This window comes from Megascapheus bottae, chromosome 5 (genome assembly GCF_031878675.1).
Source record: "Megascapheus bottae isolate mThoBot1 chromosome 5, mThoBot2.hap1, whole genome shotgun sequence".
NCBI lineage: Eukaryota > Metazoa > Chordata > Mammalia > Rodentia > Geomyidae > Megascapheus > Megascapheus bottae.
Window position 1 is genome coordinate 13,248,954 of NC_143513.1, and position 18,912 is coordinate 13,267,865.

General features: G+C 34.2%; 1 protein-coding gene across 8 annotated transcripts in view; it reads right to left on the reverse strand.

The window, feature by feature from the left end:
* The window catches only part of Dgkb (diacylglycerol kinase beta), a 624,803-nt gene that overhangs the window by 360,596 nt on the left and 245,295 nt on the right, over positions 1-18,912 (reverse strand). For all 8 annotated transcript variants that reach the window (XM_090332713.1, XM_090332719.1, XM_090332717.1 and 5 more), the window contains 2 exons: positions 9,404-9,489; positions 4,290-4,379 (listed from right to left, as the gene is read on the reverse strand). In XM_090332713.1, coding sequence (XP_090188839.1) covers positions 4,290-4,379; positions 9,404-9,489 — 176 coding nt within the window. The remainder of the gene's footprint in view (positions 1-4,289; positions 4,380-9,403; positions 9,490-18,912) is intronic.

The window sequence follows — 18,912 nt, forward strand, 5'->3', positions numbered from 1 at the left end:
AATTGCCATCATTATGTCGCAAATATTGATAACTTATGTCTTTATATTTGCCTAGGCCCAGGCTTGTTACAGAATAAAATATTGCCTTTAAATATTATTTCTGTGCTCATGGATAGGAAGAACCAACATAGTGAAAATGGCCATACTGCAAAAATTGATAAACAATTTCAATACAATCCCATAAAATTCCCAAGGATTACTTAACTAAAATAGAATTGTCATCCAAAGGTTCATATGGAACAGCAAAAGACCTAGAATAGCCAAAGAAATTCTATGTAAAAAGAATTATAGAGGTGGTATTACAATACCAGACTTCAAACTCTACTACAGAGCCATAATAACAAAAACAGCATGGTATTGGCACGAAAATAGACCAGAAGATCAATGGAACAAAACAGAAGATCCAGAAATAAAACCACATATCCATAGTCAGCTTATATTTGACAAAGGAGCCAAAGATATACATTGGAATAAACACAGTCAATTATTGGTGCTGGCAAAACTGGGCAGCCATATGAAGAACACTAAAAATTGATCCCAGCCTATCACCATGTACAAATATTAACTCAAAATGAATCAAAGACCTCCATATCAGACCTGAAATCCTGAAACTGCTACACGATAAAAATAGGAGAGACACTGGAAATCATAGGCACAAGTGAAAACTTCTTGAACGAGTCCCAGAGTCACAACAGATTGGAGAGAGACTCAACAAATGGGACCACCTAGAAAAAATTTCTACACAGACAAAGGTATAACTACTAAAGTAGAAAGACAGCCAACGAACTGGGAAAAGATATTTACCCATAATACATCAGTCAAATGCTTAATATCTAATATCTACAGGGAACTCAAGAAACTAATCCCCCTCAAATCCAACAAAACAATCCCTAAATACGCAAGGGGAACAAAGAGAGACTTATCCAAAGACGAGGTTAAAATGGCAAAAAAATATATGAGAAAATGCTCATTATCCATGGTCATAAAGGAAATGCAAATAAAACAAACCCTAAGATACCACCTTACCTGAACAAGATTTTGAACTCAGACAATGACAGATGCTGGAGAGGATGTGTAGAAAGTAGAACCCTACTGAACTGCTGATGGGAATGTAAACTAGTTCAATCACTCTGGAAAGCAGTTTGGAGGTTTCTCAAAAAACTAAAAATAGACCTTCTCTACGACCAAGCCATAGCACTCCTGGGCATCTGCTCTGAGCATCATAACCCAGGATATGATAAGGACACCTGTACAGCCATGTTCATCTGCACTATTCACAATAGCCAAGCGAGAGAAACAACCCAGATGCCCCACTACAGATGAATGAATACAAAAATTGTCATACATATATACAATGGAATTCTACATAGCCAACAGACAAGATAAAATAATGGCATTTGCTGGATGAAACTAGAGCAAATCATGTTGAGTAAGATAAGTCAAGACCAAAAGAAGCATTATCTCCTTGATATGTGGATATTAGATCCAAACAGCACAAGAGCGATAACTCAATATTTGGGTACCCAAGGTTATGGACATGGTCTTGGAAATATAAACATAACTACATAGACATAAAAATCTATGATGGGATATACTCTATAGACATAATGTTATGTAGACTGATATGTGTCTATGACATACAAACTCTCAGCTTAGTTTTAATTATATTCTAAAATTTATGTGTCTCAGATTGCCTATAGAGATTCCCTTCTTGAATACTTGTTTGTTACACATGACATTTGAAATATGATGTAAAAATCAGTGTTAATAAAATATTTTAATGAAAAATACTATTCATGACTTCAAGGTCATCTTTTTGCCAATCCTGGGCTTGAGCTCAGGGCCTGAGCACTGTCCTTGGACTTTCTCAAGGCTAGAGCTCTACCACTTGAGCCTCAGCACCACTTCCGGCTTTTTGCTATGTATGTGGTACTGAGGAATCGAACCCGGGTCTTCGTGCATGCTAGGCAAGCACTTTAACCACTAGGCCAAACTCCCGGCCCCGTGAACAAAATCTTATTCATCAAAAATAATGCTGTAATTTCTCCTCCATTATTTTGACTTAAAAACCATAATCATTCCATACTAAAAGACAAAATGACAACATAATTAATATCTATTTTCTTTTAGTGATGCATATCAATGACTGAATCTTCCCAATATGTATAGAAAGTTTCCCAAATGATAACATTTAGAAAAATATCAAATGTTTCTTAGAATATGCTTATTCTGAGAGTTACTCCTTTTTTTTCAAAACAAAAATATGCTTTCAATACTAAAAACCCAAGGACATCCTGCAGTCTTCTGGTAGTATTTTTTCCAGAAGATGAAAATATGTGTATGTGAAAGGTAGCTTAGAATCAATGTTTCACTACTGACTTTAAGTACTCCAAATGCTTATGGCTTGAATAAAGGCCTCTCACCAATATTAGGAATAGTAATAGTTACTATAATAGTGCAAGGTGCTCAGGACCAGCACTGGACAAAACAGTTTCACATCTTTACTCTAGCTCTTCCCAGTACAAAGAATTTCAAGGCAGGCGTTATGCTATTCTCAGTATAAGATCCTAATAGGCATGCATGGCTTTCTTCTAGTTCTGTATTGAAATTCAGATCAATGTAGCACGTGCTCAAAGGCACACACCTGGTGTGATTAAATGTCACTTGAATGCACACCTGGTAGTGTAACAAATGCCTTTTCTGATTCCCCAGTTGCTCAACTTGAGCATCCCGATGCAGTTGTTTTCCCCCCAATCCCCTTTTTCAGTCTTTAGCATATCTGAACTTGAAAAGGTACTTCTAGCTTTTCTACTTGCTCCACTTTGTCACCAACCCCCAGGCTTGTTCTTTCATTCTTTACCAGAACCACCGTAATCCGAGTTCTGATTGGTAAAACTCAACTTCCCCATAGTTTACTATTTTTCCATCCAACTTATTTTCTACAGCAAAATAAATGTCTTAGTTTTAAAAATATATCACTCTGTTTCTAGAACCCTTTCAAATCTTTATGAAATTCTTCAAATTCAATCAGAGAACCTATACTAGGACAAACAATTATCAATTTCTACTTAGCTTTTCAAAGTCCCAAAATTAACTTTGCCTATTACTCAGCAGCTTACAGCTGCCTCAATCCCCCCAGACTTTCTTCTCTCCTTTCCACTTAGAAGCCAACTTTCCTTCCTTCTTTTATTTCAGGTCCAGCTGAAATGCTTCTTCAGACAGGCCAACTTGACTTCTTAATAAGGTAATAACTTTCTTGTAAACCAGAAGTATTTGAGAGTTTGTTTCAAATTATTCCCTGTTCCAGTCCCAGCTCTTGCTCAGGTCCCAACTTTGGGGATTTCCATTCAGTTTATTTAGGGTAGGGTTAGGTCAGTCTGTTTCTAATAAGCTCCCCAAGGATTCTGATTCACACTTAAGAGACTCTTTCAAAGTTCTCTCAGTGAATATGGATGCTAAAAATATTTAACATTAAACTCTGGCCTCTTTTGTACACTCTGGTAGTGTTCACTTATATTCAGTAATTAACTCCTTGGAATATTTCAAGACATCACTTTAAAATTTTCTCTTTACATATGCTGCTCTAGCTATAGTATTCTGTTTATAGGTCCCTAAATTGATGTCAAAAGTCTTACTCTTTCTAAGGTTTAGAACTAAATATTTCCTTAGTTTATGATATGGCTATGCTAGTATCTCTCTGTTAAGTTTATATTTGTATATCAGTAGATGCTTTCTTTGCTTTACTTGTTAACAGAAAATTTTATATTAATGCATATTCCATATACATTAACTATTAATGACCTCTAGTTTTCCTCTTTTAACCTCTATATGTCAAATTCAGAACACAATGGTCAACATAGATTGGCCTACAATGTTACTTATCATTTAATGTACCCATTCTTAGGCAAGGCATTTGTTAGACTTTTAATTTTTCCCCTTTTGGTGATTTTATCACATACCTCATAAATTAAAAATCTGAACATTACCTCTGAGTTCATCGCAGTTAATATCATGTTCTAAGCAAGAGAGGCAAAAACCAAAGATTGGAAAATTTTTCCTCCCATTGTTAAGCCTGTAACTAGTGTCTAATTGAAACTTAACATCTAATCTGACATTTTGAACAGTATTTGTTCCTCTCAAGGTATTACTTATGTTCAAAATCGTACATTATATGTACTCAATATGTATCATGTTTTCTAATATCATATAACAATTATCAAGTAGTGGAGCATGCAGCGATCCGGTTGTGTACTGTATTTCTCTGTTTTTGTGGTATGGAGTTGTTTTACCTCCTCCCCATCGCAGGCATCTTGCTAGGTCATTGCCTGTCCCAAGAGGCAGAATAGCAACTGGAGGATGCTTCACTACATTGGCCTTTTCTGTGGAAATGAAAGAATCATAACTAAATATAGTTCGAACCCAGAAAAAACATAATACGAACACCATAATCTGATATTAAGTAAAACAATCCCACTAGGTATTTAAACTAGAGTTCAGATTCGATTGTGATACATAAATACAGTTAAAAATGACCATCCTTTTGATTATCATGATAATCAATAAACTACAAGTAAATATGAGTAGTCAGAAAGTAACAAGAGTTTTCAAAGGTCATGCATGAGAAAAGATTTTTAAATAGTTTAACTTAGCTAAAAATTGTACGTGTGTGTGTGTGTGTGTGTGTATGTACCTATGTGTAGCTCCTTTGTAGTCAATCGAGTATAAGTCCTTTTGCAATATCAACTACAGTGATATAATAATATCTTTGAGTTCCTCATAATCATAGTGTCATTTTGTGTCAGGGCAGACGAATGCCTCAATAATGTTAGATTTTACTGAGATCAGATGATTATTTCTGTGAGTTTAGCTGTTACATCATGTAGTACTTTACATTGAGACTAATGTAAATCTGTCCCAGTGAAATTTCAAATGATATTTGGAATTATTTTATGCTTGATTGAACCTCAATATATCTATTTTTTTTGCCAGTCCTGGGCTTGAGCTCATGGCCTGAGCACTGTCCTTGGACTTTCTCAAGGTTAAAGCTCTACCACTTGAATCTCAGCACCAATTCCGCCTTTTTTTTCTATGTATGTGGTACCAAGGAATCAAACCTGGGTCTTCATGAATACTCGGCAAGCACTCTACCACTAGGCCAAACTCCTCGCCCTATTTTTTATTTAAATTTTTATTGTAAAGATGATGTATGGAAGGGTTAGTTATGTAAGTCAGATATTGAGTACATTTGTTTTTTGAGTCACCCCTTCCATTTTCTCCCAGTTTTTTTCCCATCTTGGCCTCTTTCTCTACAAAGTTATATACTTATTGAAAAAAAATATGTATGTCTAGTATCACTGCTGAATTATTTCACCCTTTGTCTCACCATTTGTTTGCTTCCGCTCACCCTCCCCAAATCAGATAAACTTACATACATGACAAAACGTACAGAAAATAATTTTAAAGTGACAAAAAGGGAAATACACACACTCACACACACAATTTAAATAAAAACCTCTTGTTTCCATTTTTATGTTCATTTTTTATAACCATATGCATGTAGCTATTGAACACTAATTTTTCTTTGTGCCAACAATGAGAAGAAGACTAAAATCAGGAAAACAATAACATTTGTAATAGTCTCAAAGAAAATAAAATGCCTAATAAAATAAAATAAAAGATGTGAAGGACCTCTATGATGAACACTTTAAAAACCTGGAAAAGGAAATTAAAACAGATTTAAGGAAATGGGAAAGCTTGCCATGATCCTGCAATGGAAGGATTAACCTGATAAAAATGGCAATACTATCTACAAATTGTAGCTATCTACAAATCCAATGCAATACTCATCAATATCCTCACAACAATCTTTAATGAAATAGAAGAAGCAATGCAAAATTCACATAGAGTAATAGAAGACTTCAAATAACAAAAACAATCCTCAGCAGGAAGAACAATACTGGAGGAACATCAGTGTCAACCTTTAAACTGTATACAAAGTCGTAGCAATAAAAACAGCTTGGTATTGGCAGAATAATAGGCCTGAGGATCAGTGGAATAGAAGAGTTCAGATATGAACTCACAAACCTATTGAGACCTAATATTTGATAAGAGAGAAATATTTGATAATATTTGATAAGGATAAAAGAAAAATAGCCTCTTTAACAAATGGCTATCAATGTGTAGAAATCTGAAGTTAGATCCTGATATCACACTGCACCAAAATCAACTTCAAATGGATCTAAGACCTCAGTGTAAGACTGGATACCCTGAAAATATTACAGGAAGTGATAGGGGAAATACTACATCTCCTTACATGGATTAGAATTTCCTAAGTAAATATCCAGAATCACAACAAACCAATGAAAACTGGATAAATGGGACTGCATCCATCTAAAGAGTTTTTGCTAGCACGATAAATAGGCACAAAATGGGAAAAGTTCTTTAGTAGCTATGCATCTAACAAGGACATCATATCTAAATTATACTTGGATCCATTTATCTACAGATGGGTAACTGGGTTGATTCCATGTCTTAGCTATGCTGAATAAAGCTGCAATGAGCGTGGTTCTGCTGATAGCTGTAATATGATCTTGTTTGTGTTCACTTGGGTAAATGCCCAGGAGTGTATTTTGCTGGGTCTTAGGGGAGCTCTCTGTTTAGCATTTGGGGAACCTCCATATTGCTTTCCAAAGTGGCTGGACAAGTTTACATTCCCACCAACATTGTCATATCATTCCCTTTTTGACACATCCCCATCATCATCTGTTGTTATTAATTTTCTTGTTAATGAACTTCCAAGTGGGATGAGATGGAATCTAGAAGTTCTTTTGATTTGCATTTCTTTTGGTACCAGATATGGCCAAAATTTCTTCATGTGTTTATTGGCTATTCTTGTTTCATCTACAGAGAAGTCTCTCTTTAAGTCTTCAGCTCGACTATTAATAGGGTGGTTATTTCTTGGAGGATTTTTTTGTGTGTGGAGGTAATTTTTTGAGTTCTAAGTATATTTTAGATATGAGCCATTTGTCTATTATATAGCTAACAAAGAACTTTTCCCAATGGCTTTCTATTTATGTTGATAGTTATGTCCTTTGCCATGAAGAAGCTCTGAAATTAAATGCAAACCCATTTGTCCAACCTTTCTTCGATTTGTTTTGTTTCTGGGTCTTTATTGAGAAAGTTTCGATATATATGGAATTCTATGCTTCCATCAGAAAGAATGACATTGCCCCAATGGAAAGGAAATGAAAAGACTTAGAAAGTCTTTCTGGCTAAGTGAAGTTAGCCAGACCCAAAGAAACATAGGCTGCAGGTTTCCCTCATTCACTGGATGGATGTGTATAAGAAAGAGGGATGCTTTCACACTTGTCACGGTAATATAGTCACAAGCCAAGAGACAATTTCACCAACTTAGTAACTTCTATATTTATTGAATTGTATATATATTTTTTTCAGAATTAGGATGAATAAATACTGTTTATATCTCATCCTAAAATGCCAGAATTGGCATTATTTTTGTGCCAGTCCTGGGGCTTGAGTTCAGGGCCTGAGCACTATCCTTGGGCTTTCTCAAGGCTAGAGCTCTACTACTTGAACCACTGCATCACACCACTTCTGGCTTTTTTCTATGTATATGGTACTGAGGAATTGAACCTGGGTCTTCATGCATTCTAGGCAAGCACTCTACCTCTAGGACAAACTCCCGGTCCTATTAGAATAATTAGATTCTTAACTAAAGTTTGCTGACAACATGTATACAGTTTTACTTTTTTTTGTTTTGATTCAAAAAACTCCACAAAAGAAAGTAGAGGGAGAAGCCAGGAATGGTGGCTCACACCTGTAATCCTAGCTACTAGGAGGTTGAGATTTGAGGACTGCAGTTCAAAGCCAGTCCAGGCACTAAGGAACCTCTGACTCTTATCTCCAACTAACCACTAGAAAACGGGAAGGGAGGCTGTGGCTCCAGCCTTTTGCTGAAGAGCTCAGGGAATGTGCCCAGGGCCAGAATTCAAGCCCCATGACCTGCCCCGCAACACACACACACACACACACACACACACACACACACACACAAACACACACACGCAAAAGAAAAGAAGAAGAAAAAAAAGTAGAGGGAGAGTCTAGGCTGAGACAAGTAATTTTAATATGAACATTTTTCAGTGTATAAATATATAATAATCTGATTTGACCTACATTTGTTTTGATTCAGAAAACATAAAAAGAAATTTGTTTTATGTTATATGCAGATCACAACACTTCATTTGAATCTACTCTTATTGTGAAAGAGTCTATTTCTAAAGAATTATTCAATTCAGTAAGTGTTTGGCTTGGATTTGTATCCTCATAAATAGTGATTCATGGGCAGGTAGTTTGGCCTAGTGGTAGAGTGCTTTCCTAGTATGCATGAAGAGCCGTGTTCGGTTCCTTGGTCCCACCTACATAAAAAAAAAGCTGGAAGTGGTGCTGAGGCTCAAGTGGTAGAGCTCTAGTCTTGAGAAAGTCCAAGGACAGTGCTCAGGCCCTGAGCCAAAAAAAAAATAGTGATTTATTATCTGTTTTTCTGTCTAGTCATCAGTTCTGAAAACACAAATAAGTTTTCAGAATTAGTATGTTTTTCTTGTGTGACATTCTTAGCTTTTATCTTCAGCATTATGCATATTTATTATGTTAAACCTCTAACTACTTTAACTAGAGATACAATGTAGAATGAAGCTAAATTCTGTATTGTAACCCTATCTCTGCCTGTTTGGAACTATAAGACTTTGCTTGTGTGACATACTTTCTTCAAGATTCCCTATATTGCCAATGGGAATGCTTTCACTGTAACAGTTTGAGCATTGTCTATAGAATAAAATGGTAAAGAATATACAAACAGATTCTTAACTATATGATAATATACAATACAGATAATTTAGCTGTGATAATGATAATGGATGATGATACTTCATATTCAAATAAATTGATATATCTACTTGGCACAGACTTTGTTCAAGGGCCTAATGTCCCTTTTCCTCCCTGTCCACACAAAGACAAAATTAAACTTATTATGTTCCTGATACAAAGAGAACTCTAAAGTGTTAGTGAATGCTGTGGAAGGGGGAATATTCCAATGGGAAAAAATCTAATAGAGAAAGGGGCTGGAAAGAAATAATTGATTTAGGAAATTTCTAAATTATCTTGCCAGATAAAATTCTGACCCAAGGAAAAATAAATTGTACAACCTGCCAGATGGTTGATGATATCATCACATTGAAAGATGTTGATGCTGGTAAATGTAGATAGATAGACAAATAGACAGACAGATAGACTACAAGTAGAAATAAATATAAACTAAGAAATCGGCAATAGGTAGAGTCCAATGTTTCTACCATCACCAAACCACATTAAATGTCTTAGTTACCTATGCAATCCAAAATCCAGCCCACTGTTCCATCTCCACCACATGCTAGCACTCTGAAGTCAGGAACATCCCGGAAAAAGTTTAATCTGAAAAATAAGCATGTTGTGGCACATGACTGATACTTAAAAATTAAGATGTTCAATTTTTTTGTTCTTAGAATTTTATCTAGTGAAATAATTTAAGAAAAATATAAGGTATTTTATTGACATTACTTATATTTACCAGATTGTATTCCATTTTTTTTCCTTTTGCCAGTCCTGGGGCTTGAACTCAGGACCTGAGCATTGTCCTTGGGCTTCCTGAAGGCCTAGTACTCTACCACTTTAGCCACGGCACAACTTATGGCTTTTCCTATGTATGTGGTACCAAGGAATCGAACCCTGGTCTTCATGCATCCTAGGCAAGCACTCTGACCACAGGGCCAAACTCCCAGCCCCTCCAGGTTGTTTTGTTTAAAGTGTTATGTATTTAAGGCCATATAGTATGAAGTTAATTGAAAGGACCTCCAGGATATTGAAACAAAAGCCATATAATGAATGATTGTTGTCCTTAATGTACTATGTTATCCCTCATCTCCTTTGCTGTCCCTTGGGTATCTCATATTGTTACAGTATCTCACTTTGTTATCTGATATATTGAATTTATTTGTATTTGGTTATCTGAAACTTGATAGGGAAGGGAGGAAAACCAATACGGGGAGTGGGTGGTGGGTGGGGGGAGGGTAATGGGTACCAAGACATGTGAAAGGGTATCAATGTATGTGAATTAATGCACCTTCTATCTGGCAAATATCATGTAACCCTTTTATTAATTACAATAAAAATATATTTAAAAAGTGTTATGTATTATAAATCAAGATTCTATAATGAATATTTTTCCTTTTATAAACACTCAGGTGTTTAAAGGATATCATAAATAATAATTTTCATTAAAAAATTCTCCCAAATATGACTTAGACTCACATAATACAAAAGGACATATTTCTTTTGATTTCTTTAATAATTTTTGTTAATTATAAATTTCCCTTGGAATACTATTTTAAATGGAAGGATCATGCTTGTAGAGATAATGGATTCATCCTTTCACATGTTTCTCCACTACTGGAGAAATTGATCATTCTGCAACTGTGGCTTTATCTAATTATTTCAACATTTCCTTCAGATTTCCATTCTGCACAGAGGAGCCAGACTGCATCTTGTCCTTTGACCTGGTCAACAGTGTTTATTACCCAGGAATACTCAAGCTTCATTGTTGGGTCAGCTGTGCTAAATACTCAGCACTCCTGCTGCAACCACATGCAGAGCACTGATTAACACAACCCACCTTGGGAAAAGTCACAAAGGCAGGTGATACCGCCAGTGATGCCCTCATTTGTGCTGATTTTATTGCAGGAAAAGAATTACAATGGGATGGAAACTGGTGCCCCATTCCTCCACATATAATTACAAGTGATATGCAGCCAACCAAATGATTGTTCTATATACTGAACTGGCCTTTGTAAAGCATTATTACTACACATACAAACACACACACATTTTAACATGCATCTGTTGTACACATGTGATCTTATTGTTGCTTGAAATATGTCTAAGTTTATGTACTGCCACATCTCATGGGCATATGGTATAAGCCAAACCATGCTGTGTCAGGATTGTTAAATGTCACATGATGATTTATAATGAGTGTATATATTCCAACATTAATAAATCATTTTCTTTCCTAGATTTTCAACCTACTTCTGGAGTGTCACTATTACCAAAAAAAAAAAAAAAAACAAACCAGCACAGTTAATATTTGAAACATGCATGTAGGATATGTTTTTTAATTATTATTATCATAGTGATATACAGAGGGGTTACAGGTACATTCATCAGGGAGTGGGTACATTACTTCTTGTACATTTTTGCCCCTTTCCAGTTTTCTCCCATTGTCCTTCTCCCTATCCCCTCCCATTTTGTAGAGTTCATTCCAACATCTTTTATCCTTTAACCCTTGTTTTTCTCCTTCCCTTCCCTGATTCAAATAATCAAATAAAGGTTTATACAACACCAGGTACCAAAGTCAGATACAATAACAGAGTATAAACCATAAGGGAAAGAAAAAAAAAGAAGAAAGAGAAATAAGGGGGGAAAGTAAAGAAAGTATCTTCTCATATAGAACTAAAAACAACCACAAGGATGAATCACTTGTTTCCATATCCTGGAGTTCATTTTGCTTAGTCAATTCCTATATAGCTTTTGAGCTATTGTGCTCCATTGTTAGGAAAATCCTAGACAAATACTAATTATTACAAATGAGAGAACCCATGGAAGCTATGTTCCTTGGGTCTGGCTTACTTCATTGAATATGATGTTTTCTAAATCATTCCATTTCCTTACAAATGGAGTGATGTCATTCTTTCTGATGGTAGCATAGAATTCCGTTGTGTGTAACTACCACATCTTTTTTATCCATCCATCTACTGAGGGGGCATGTGGATTGGTTCCATATCTTATCTATGGTGAATAATGCTGCAATGAACATGGTTGTGCTGGTAGACTTAGTGTGCCCTTGTTTCTGGCTATTTGGGATTGCTCTATTTTTAGCCTTTTGAGGAACTGCCACACTACTTTCCAGTGTGGTTGAACAAGTTTACACTCCCACCAATAGTGTAGTAGCTAGTAGTGGGTATATGCATTTGAAAGCTACTCTAGAAGAAAATTTTCCACTAACTCACTTTTTCTTCCTGAGTAACCCCACTGCGGAGTATTTCCAATTCTGTGCAACAGTATATTTGGACATTTTCTTAGATAATGAGTAAAAATATAATCTTGCTACCTTATGTCATATTTAAGCTTTCTATTATTTACTAGTAGATTAGGCATATCCCAATGGTTCTTGGAGATGTAGGACTTCTTAAAGCATTGAACCTCTTTTCAATTGATTTGACTTTTAATGTTATTTTTAAATCGGGTGTCACAAGTAGCATTTTGCTTTGTAATTTAAATCATTTTGTCAAAGCTCTGTGGTTTTATAAGTACAATAGAAAAAGTATAGTGGTCTAGTGGTTCAGTGCTTGCCTACCATGTACAAAGCCCTGGGTTGGATTCCTTGGTACTACATGCAGAGAAAAAGCCAGAAGTGGTGCCGTGACTCAATGATAGTTTGCTCAAGGATAGTTTCCAGGCCCTGGGTTCAAGCCCCAGGACTGGCAAAGAAAGAAAGAAAAGAAAAAAGAAAGAAAGAAAAGGAAGGAAGGAAGGAAGGAAGGAAGGAAGGAAGGAAGGAAGGAAGGAAGGAAGGAAGGAAAGAAGGAAAGAAGGAAAGAAGGAAGGAAGGGGATGAATTTACGAAAGTTTCAATCCACCATCTGAGATAGTACCTAGAGATATTTAGATGACCCTCCATATATTTCATAATGTATTTGCTGTGGATGTTTACCCTGCCTTAGGTAATTTTCAAATGTTTTCTTCTGGTCTCTTACTACTCTGTTTGCTTATATTGTACAATAACAGGTATTATCCACTCTGGGAAGAATATTTCCAGGCACTGACATAGACCTTGGTAGTAGGCCCTATAATGCTGTGCAAGGTAGGTACTTTTATAAATATTGGGTTGATGTGTAGCTATAATCAAGATATTATTGTTTGCTTTCCACACACAGAATTGATACTAAAAGCCATCAGTTTCGTATTAGAAATTCCTTCCATATGTTCTTACTTACTTCTGCCCTCGTATGAAATACTGCTTATGTGAAGCTTTTGTAAATCCTTAGCAATGGGTATTTGAATTGTTTACTTTAATATTCTTATAAACATGCATCTACATGTGCTTTCACGTGCTAAGGAGCAATGATTGCCATCAAAGTAAAATACAGTAATATGTGCAACAATATCAATATTAGTATAACAATGCCAACAACTACAACAATGCCACTGTATTTCTCAGAGTACTTGTATCTTTATACAAGTGGATTTATCACCACTGAGTTCATCCTCCCTAAAGCTCCTGGGTTAAATCATCTTTAAGTTTCTTCAGGGAAGTTTTTTTTCTTGACTTTCCTATGTATTATCCTTAGTAAAAAAATCCTTCTCTTTTCTATTTGAAATTCTTGGCTAAAAAAAAAGTAATATATTTAATCATTCTAATTCAGAACATTTTTTGGTTTATAAATTTTTCAAATATTTTTAGGAGTTGAATTTTTTCTTTTATGTTCATTTAAATGCAAAAAAATAATTTTGCTGTGTTCAAATAAATCAACTTTTTGATACATGGCTAATGTAACCAATCTCAAATAAAAGAAAAATAAAAATAAGCTTTCTTACTTGGAGTTCTGAAATAAGTTCTGAATTCTTGTAATGTTAAAATTTTATTTTTGACCTAAAAGTTATTTTGGTGGAAAGGTAGATGTCCCTTTGCTTGCCTGCCTACTTTCCTTCCTTCCTTTCCCACTCCTTCCCTCCCTTCCTTCCTTCCTTCCTTCCTTCCTTCCTTCCTTCCTTCCTTCCTTCCTTCCTTCCTTCCTTCCTTCTCTCCTGTTTCTGTTTCTTCTATATATTGTGCCCTCTCTCCCCTTTGTAGTACCAAATTTTTTCTTCCTAATAATTATGATTTCCCTTTTTCTTACATTGAATTATTTAAGTTATAGCATGCAAAGTTCATTCTAAATTTATTTTATGAAAATGACAATTAAAAAAATCTGTTACTGCATTTTATTCATAGATATGGCAGTCTATGTAACAGGATATAACTCTTAGAATTAGTATATTATACCTGTAATATATGGCAGTCTATGTAACAGGACATAACTCTTAGAATTAGTATATTGTACCTGTAAGTCTGTGTCTCATTAGGCATGAAGACTCTTAATGACTATTATGTTTTCATGCTCTTTTAGCTATGTTTTAAAGCCAATGTATTATTCTCTACAAAAATAAAAAAGTAAGATCAAATAAAATTTCATGATAATTGAACAATGATTGGGTTAAGCATTGATTTTGAGACAAATAACATCTGTATGTCAAGTTTCCTTATCCACAAATAAGGAATTATTTAGATAATCTTTTAACTTTCTTCAATAAAGTCTCTAAATTTCTGTTTATGATTATGGTATACATTTTGTCATATGTATTATTTTGTAGATTTTAGGCATTATTTACAAATTATCGTTATCAATATTTATAGTAAAATTTTTTGTGATTGTTGGCTCTTGCTGTTTGGTTCTATGGCCAGTCTATTGCCAATATTTTGTGTGAAAAATTGCTTGGTTTTATATGTGCAGTTCTAGTATTTGCTAGTAATAAACAGTATTAGGAATTTCTCAAATTGCATATTCACCACTTTTCCTGGACAGAATTCTGGTATATTGCTGCATACAAGTGTACATAGAAATTTTCAATATTTTATTTCCTAATTTACATGGAAAATTTCTAGTCTTATTGCAGATAATTTTCAGACGTCATTTCTTTTGCTTTCCTTTTATTTTCCATTTCTTTTCTTTTTTCTTGTTCTTTTCTCTTTTTTTTTTTTACAGTAATAGGGCTTGAATTTAGGGTTTTAGACTCTTGCTCACCTTTTTAGGCTCACACCTAGTACTCTGCTACATGGACCATATCTCTGTTTTGGATATTTGCTCATGAATTTCAGGTAAGAGTTTGAGTATTTATCTGCCTGAGCTAGATTCAGGCCTTGACCCTTAGATTTCAGCCTCTTATGTAATTAGGATACTAGCCATGAGATACAAACTTTTTTTCCAACTCCTATTAAAGTATTTTATCATGAATAAATTTTGTTTATCTATACATGTATTTTAACAAATGAAAAGTATGAAACTGTTTATAAAAACAATTCTTAAAATACTTATAAAACAAACCTTACAATACTTTCATGCACCAAATTTAGTCACTGTTACTAAGCTTGGAGAGAATTTTCTTTTAGTTTTTAGCATTTTCTTAGAAAGTCTATCTATATACAGGAAAACAATACATAATAATATTTTTATATCACTTCCAATTTATATCAACATTATATTTTCCTTATAAAGTAAGTTACTTGTGTGCTATCATTTAATTTGCTTTTAAATTTGCTTTTTATCGATTCTTTAAATCTGATAGCATTTAAATAACAAAAACTGCTCAATATCGGGTGAATCTTTTCTTTAATAGAAAAGACTTACATTTGCTTAAACTCCAATGATGATAACTCACAAATGAAATGTTTTCCAATTCTTCTTAAGTCAGATTTTACCAGTTGTATCTAGTTTTCTTCATTTCAAATGAATTGACACTTCAGTTTATGGGACCTTTGGAAGCATGCCAGCAGTGGAAGCCTTTACCATAGTGGTTTCTGCTGAAAGCCTATCCATCCATGCGACTCACCATTGTTCTTCTATTCCATGATGTTCTCTCATCAGTTATTCATTCTTGTTTTCTTTTAAAATTGTCAGCATTGGTTCTCCAGCAGCATCCTACCCCCAAACATAAACCCCACGTGACTGTCAGAGCAGCTTACTCTATCGTTGATTGCTAAATGGACTGAAAAAGTGACCTCACATCACCTCAATGTCTTCATCCACTCAATCCATGCAGTTTTCTCTAGGGATTCATTCATGCGTTATTTCATTCACTCTGAATAGTAAGCTGGGGCACATGATGTAGTCATGCTGAATCTCAGTTTGCTTATTTTTAAAATAGAATTGACATCACCTGGTTTGTAAGGCTCTCTACATTCACATAAACAAAATGCTTATGTGGGATATTATTAGTAACTTTTTAATGTTGCTGTTGTAGGTCAGGAAATGCTTTTGTATTTTTTTCAACTTTCTGATCCACAGTATTTTGGCTGAATGGTCACAAAGGGAGTTTTTGAAAAATCAAATCATGATTGTACAGCAAGAACTGGTCTAGTTACAACTCTGAAGGTGGTCAACAGATAGTTAGGAAAAGTGCCTACTACTGAACCGGGAACAGAAAATTCAACTCTGATGAAACAAATTCAAGAGATGTGGGAGAGCGCCAATGCAGAGTTCTCCAAGGCATGGAGGTTTCAGCAAGTTAGGCTACAAGAAACTGCAGCTGTGATGTGCACATTTCACAGGTCATGCTCTCCTTGAGAAGGAATGAGGCAAGGGGAGAGTACAAGCAGAAACCTGTACTGGGAGGACCTGTCACTTGAAAGTTTCTTTTGAAAAGTGAATGTATATAAACATTTTACAATGAAAACAAAATAACCCATGATTTGCTCCAACAATTTATTTTTACTGCTCAAGGGTTAATATAAAATTATTAAAAGTGCCCAATAATTATGAAGGTGATGAATGATGATTGGTTTGTTTTCAATGTTGGCCAGGACATCAATGGTTCTCCCCAAATCAATCATTCTAATTGAAAGGGAAACATGTTTGGTGGTTCTATGTGGGGTGTTCAAAGGCAACTAGAACAGCATTCCAGAAAGTGTGCCCTGTCTAAGGTAAACTTAGGAGTTCATCTGGACAGACTGTTCCTGGAGGGACAACGTGTCTGTTGTACACTTAAAAATGGTTCTAAAATACAGCACATGTACAGCATTTTCATTCCCCTCAATAAAAAGAAAATAGCTGGTGAGAGTGTGATGTTTAGTGCCACTAAAAACATAATGAGAAACTCAACCAGTTCATTTCATCCAGAGCTCAGAAGACTGCTAACCTTCTAAGGTAATTATTGAGATATAAAGTATTCTACAAACTAGTCATTTCTCATTTGTATTTTATAACAGTAATTTACAAGCCTAACAAAAATAAGTTAAGGAAGAAAATTACAGTGTTGATTCATTTTGAATGTTTATTTCTTTGAAAGTAAATTTTGTGATCATAGTCTTAAATTTGATTATGAAAAGTAAAAACTTGCCATGTCTATATGAAAGTTACATACTACTCAAAATGAAAATATAAGTGACATAAATATATGTCTTTTAAACATTGTACATACTGTATAGTTTATGTTAAAAACTGATCCCAAAATGAAATGAGCATTGAAGTCTCAAATAGTTTAGTATATTGATTCATAATGAGTGCTCATTTTTATCAAACATATTTATATTATTCATATTGAAGAAGCACCAGATTTGAAGGCTCTGAACTGACTTCTTCATGTATCATCAACTCTCTTCTTGGATTGAAAAGAAAAAATAGTCTGCTTCAAGAGCTTGCCTTAAGAATTCTGATTTAAGCATTTAAAGGCAAAAACAAGCATACTTATTACTCATTATCCTGTTCAATTCATATTCATCCTTGCATGTACACACATACATATTATTCAAAAATTTACAAAATTAAATGGCTTCACAATTGCCTCACTAAACTCAGGAAGTGATTTCTGGCCTGTGATGTAGCTATTGTTTTTGAATATATATATATATATATATATATATATACACACACATATATATTTGAGAAATAAATATATACACCTATATTTGAGAAATAGTCATAATAACATCTTCCTTGGAATTTTTTCTGACATCTTGGTAGATTTTTACCCTGATCGGTCTCAAGTCACAATTTCAAACTTATCTTCTGTGTAGCTTGGTTTACAGCTATGTACCACAGGTTTCAATCTACCTTTCTTATTTTTTAAATACTGAGCATTGCAACTGTACAGATATTTATAACATATCACTTTTGCATGATCTTTGATAAAAACCTATGCACAAAATATTTTCCCTTAAAGGATAATTATCACTTATACTAAAGAGTGGCAAGGAAGAAGTAGATTGTTTAATATCTCTCTTTTTTACAGATTGGTGAGATCAGTTTCAACATAAGGATTTTCTAATTTAATATAATTCCCACACCCTTCTTTTCAGGTAATTATAAATATGTTTTCTCATTTTATAATTTCTGTACTTTAACAATAAGTTAAAAGGTTTAGGTGAAGTAGAAAATGCATGCTTTCATGAACATGGCTCATCTTTATAAATGTTGCATGAAAGGGAAATTGACAGTATTTGGATGTGACATAAGAATTAGTGCACTAATTATTTAAAAAATTAAACTAATTTTATGACTCCCCATATCTTAACAATCTTACCAACACAGGCAGAACTATTTCCCAAGGTCTAGGGAGAATATTCTACAAGTGATTGATAATTGGAATGTCAATTTCAGTAGCTCTGAAAGCTCTAAAAACATTGCTTATGCATATGTGTATTTTAGAAAAGACTGACAAAGAAAAGCAGAGGCAGAAAATTTAAGATACTCACTCTTGGAAAACTAGGAGGTTAGTTCATAAAAAATTAAACAAGTTTGAAATAAGAAGACAGTAAACGCTTTAATCTGTTCTAAAGATTTTTTCCTTGGACTACTGTACATAATTTTGGTAAATTAATGTTAAAATGAATATTGAATTTCTTTCCAGTGATTTTGGGTGAATACACCAAAGTAATATCTGATTAAAATATTTTCATTATTGTATGGAAAATAATTTTGTAATTATAAAAAATGTTTTGTAAAGATCTTTTGTTAAAATATATTTTTCTAGTAAATGAAAATTAGT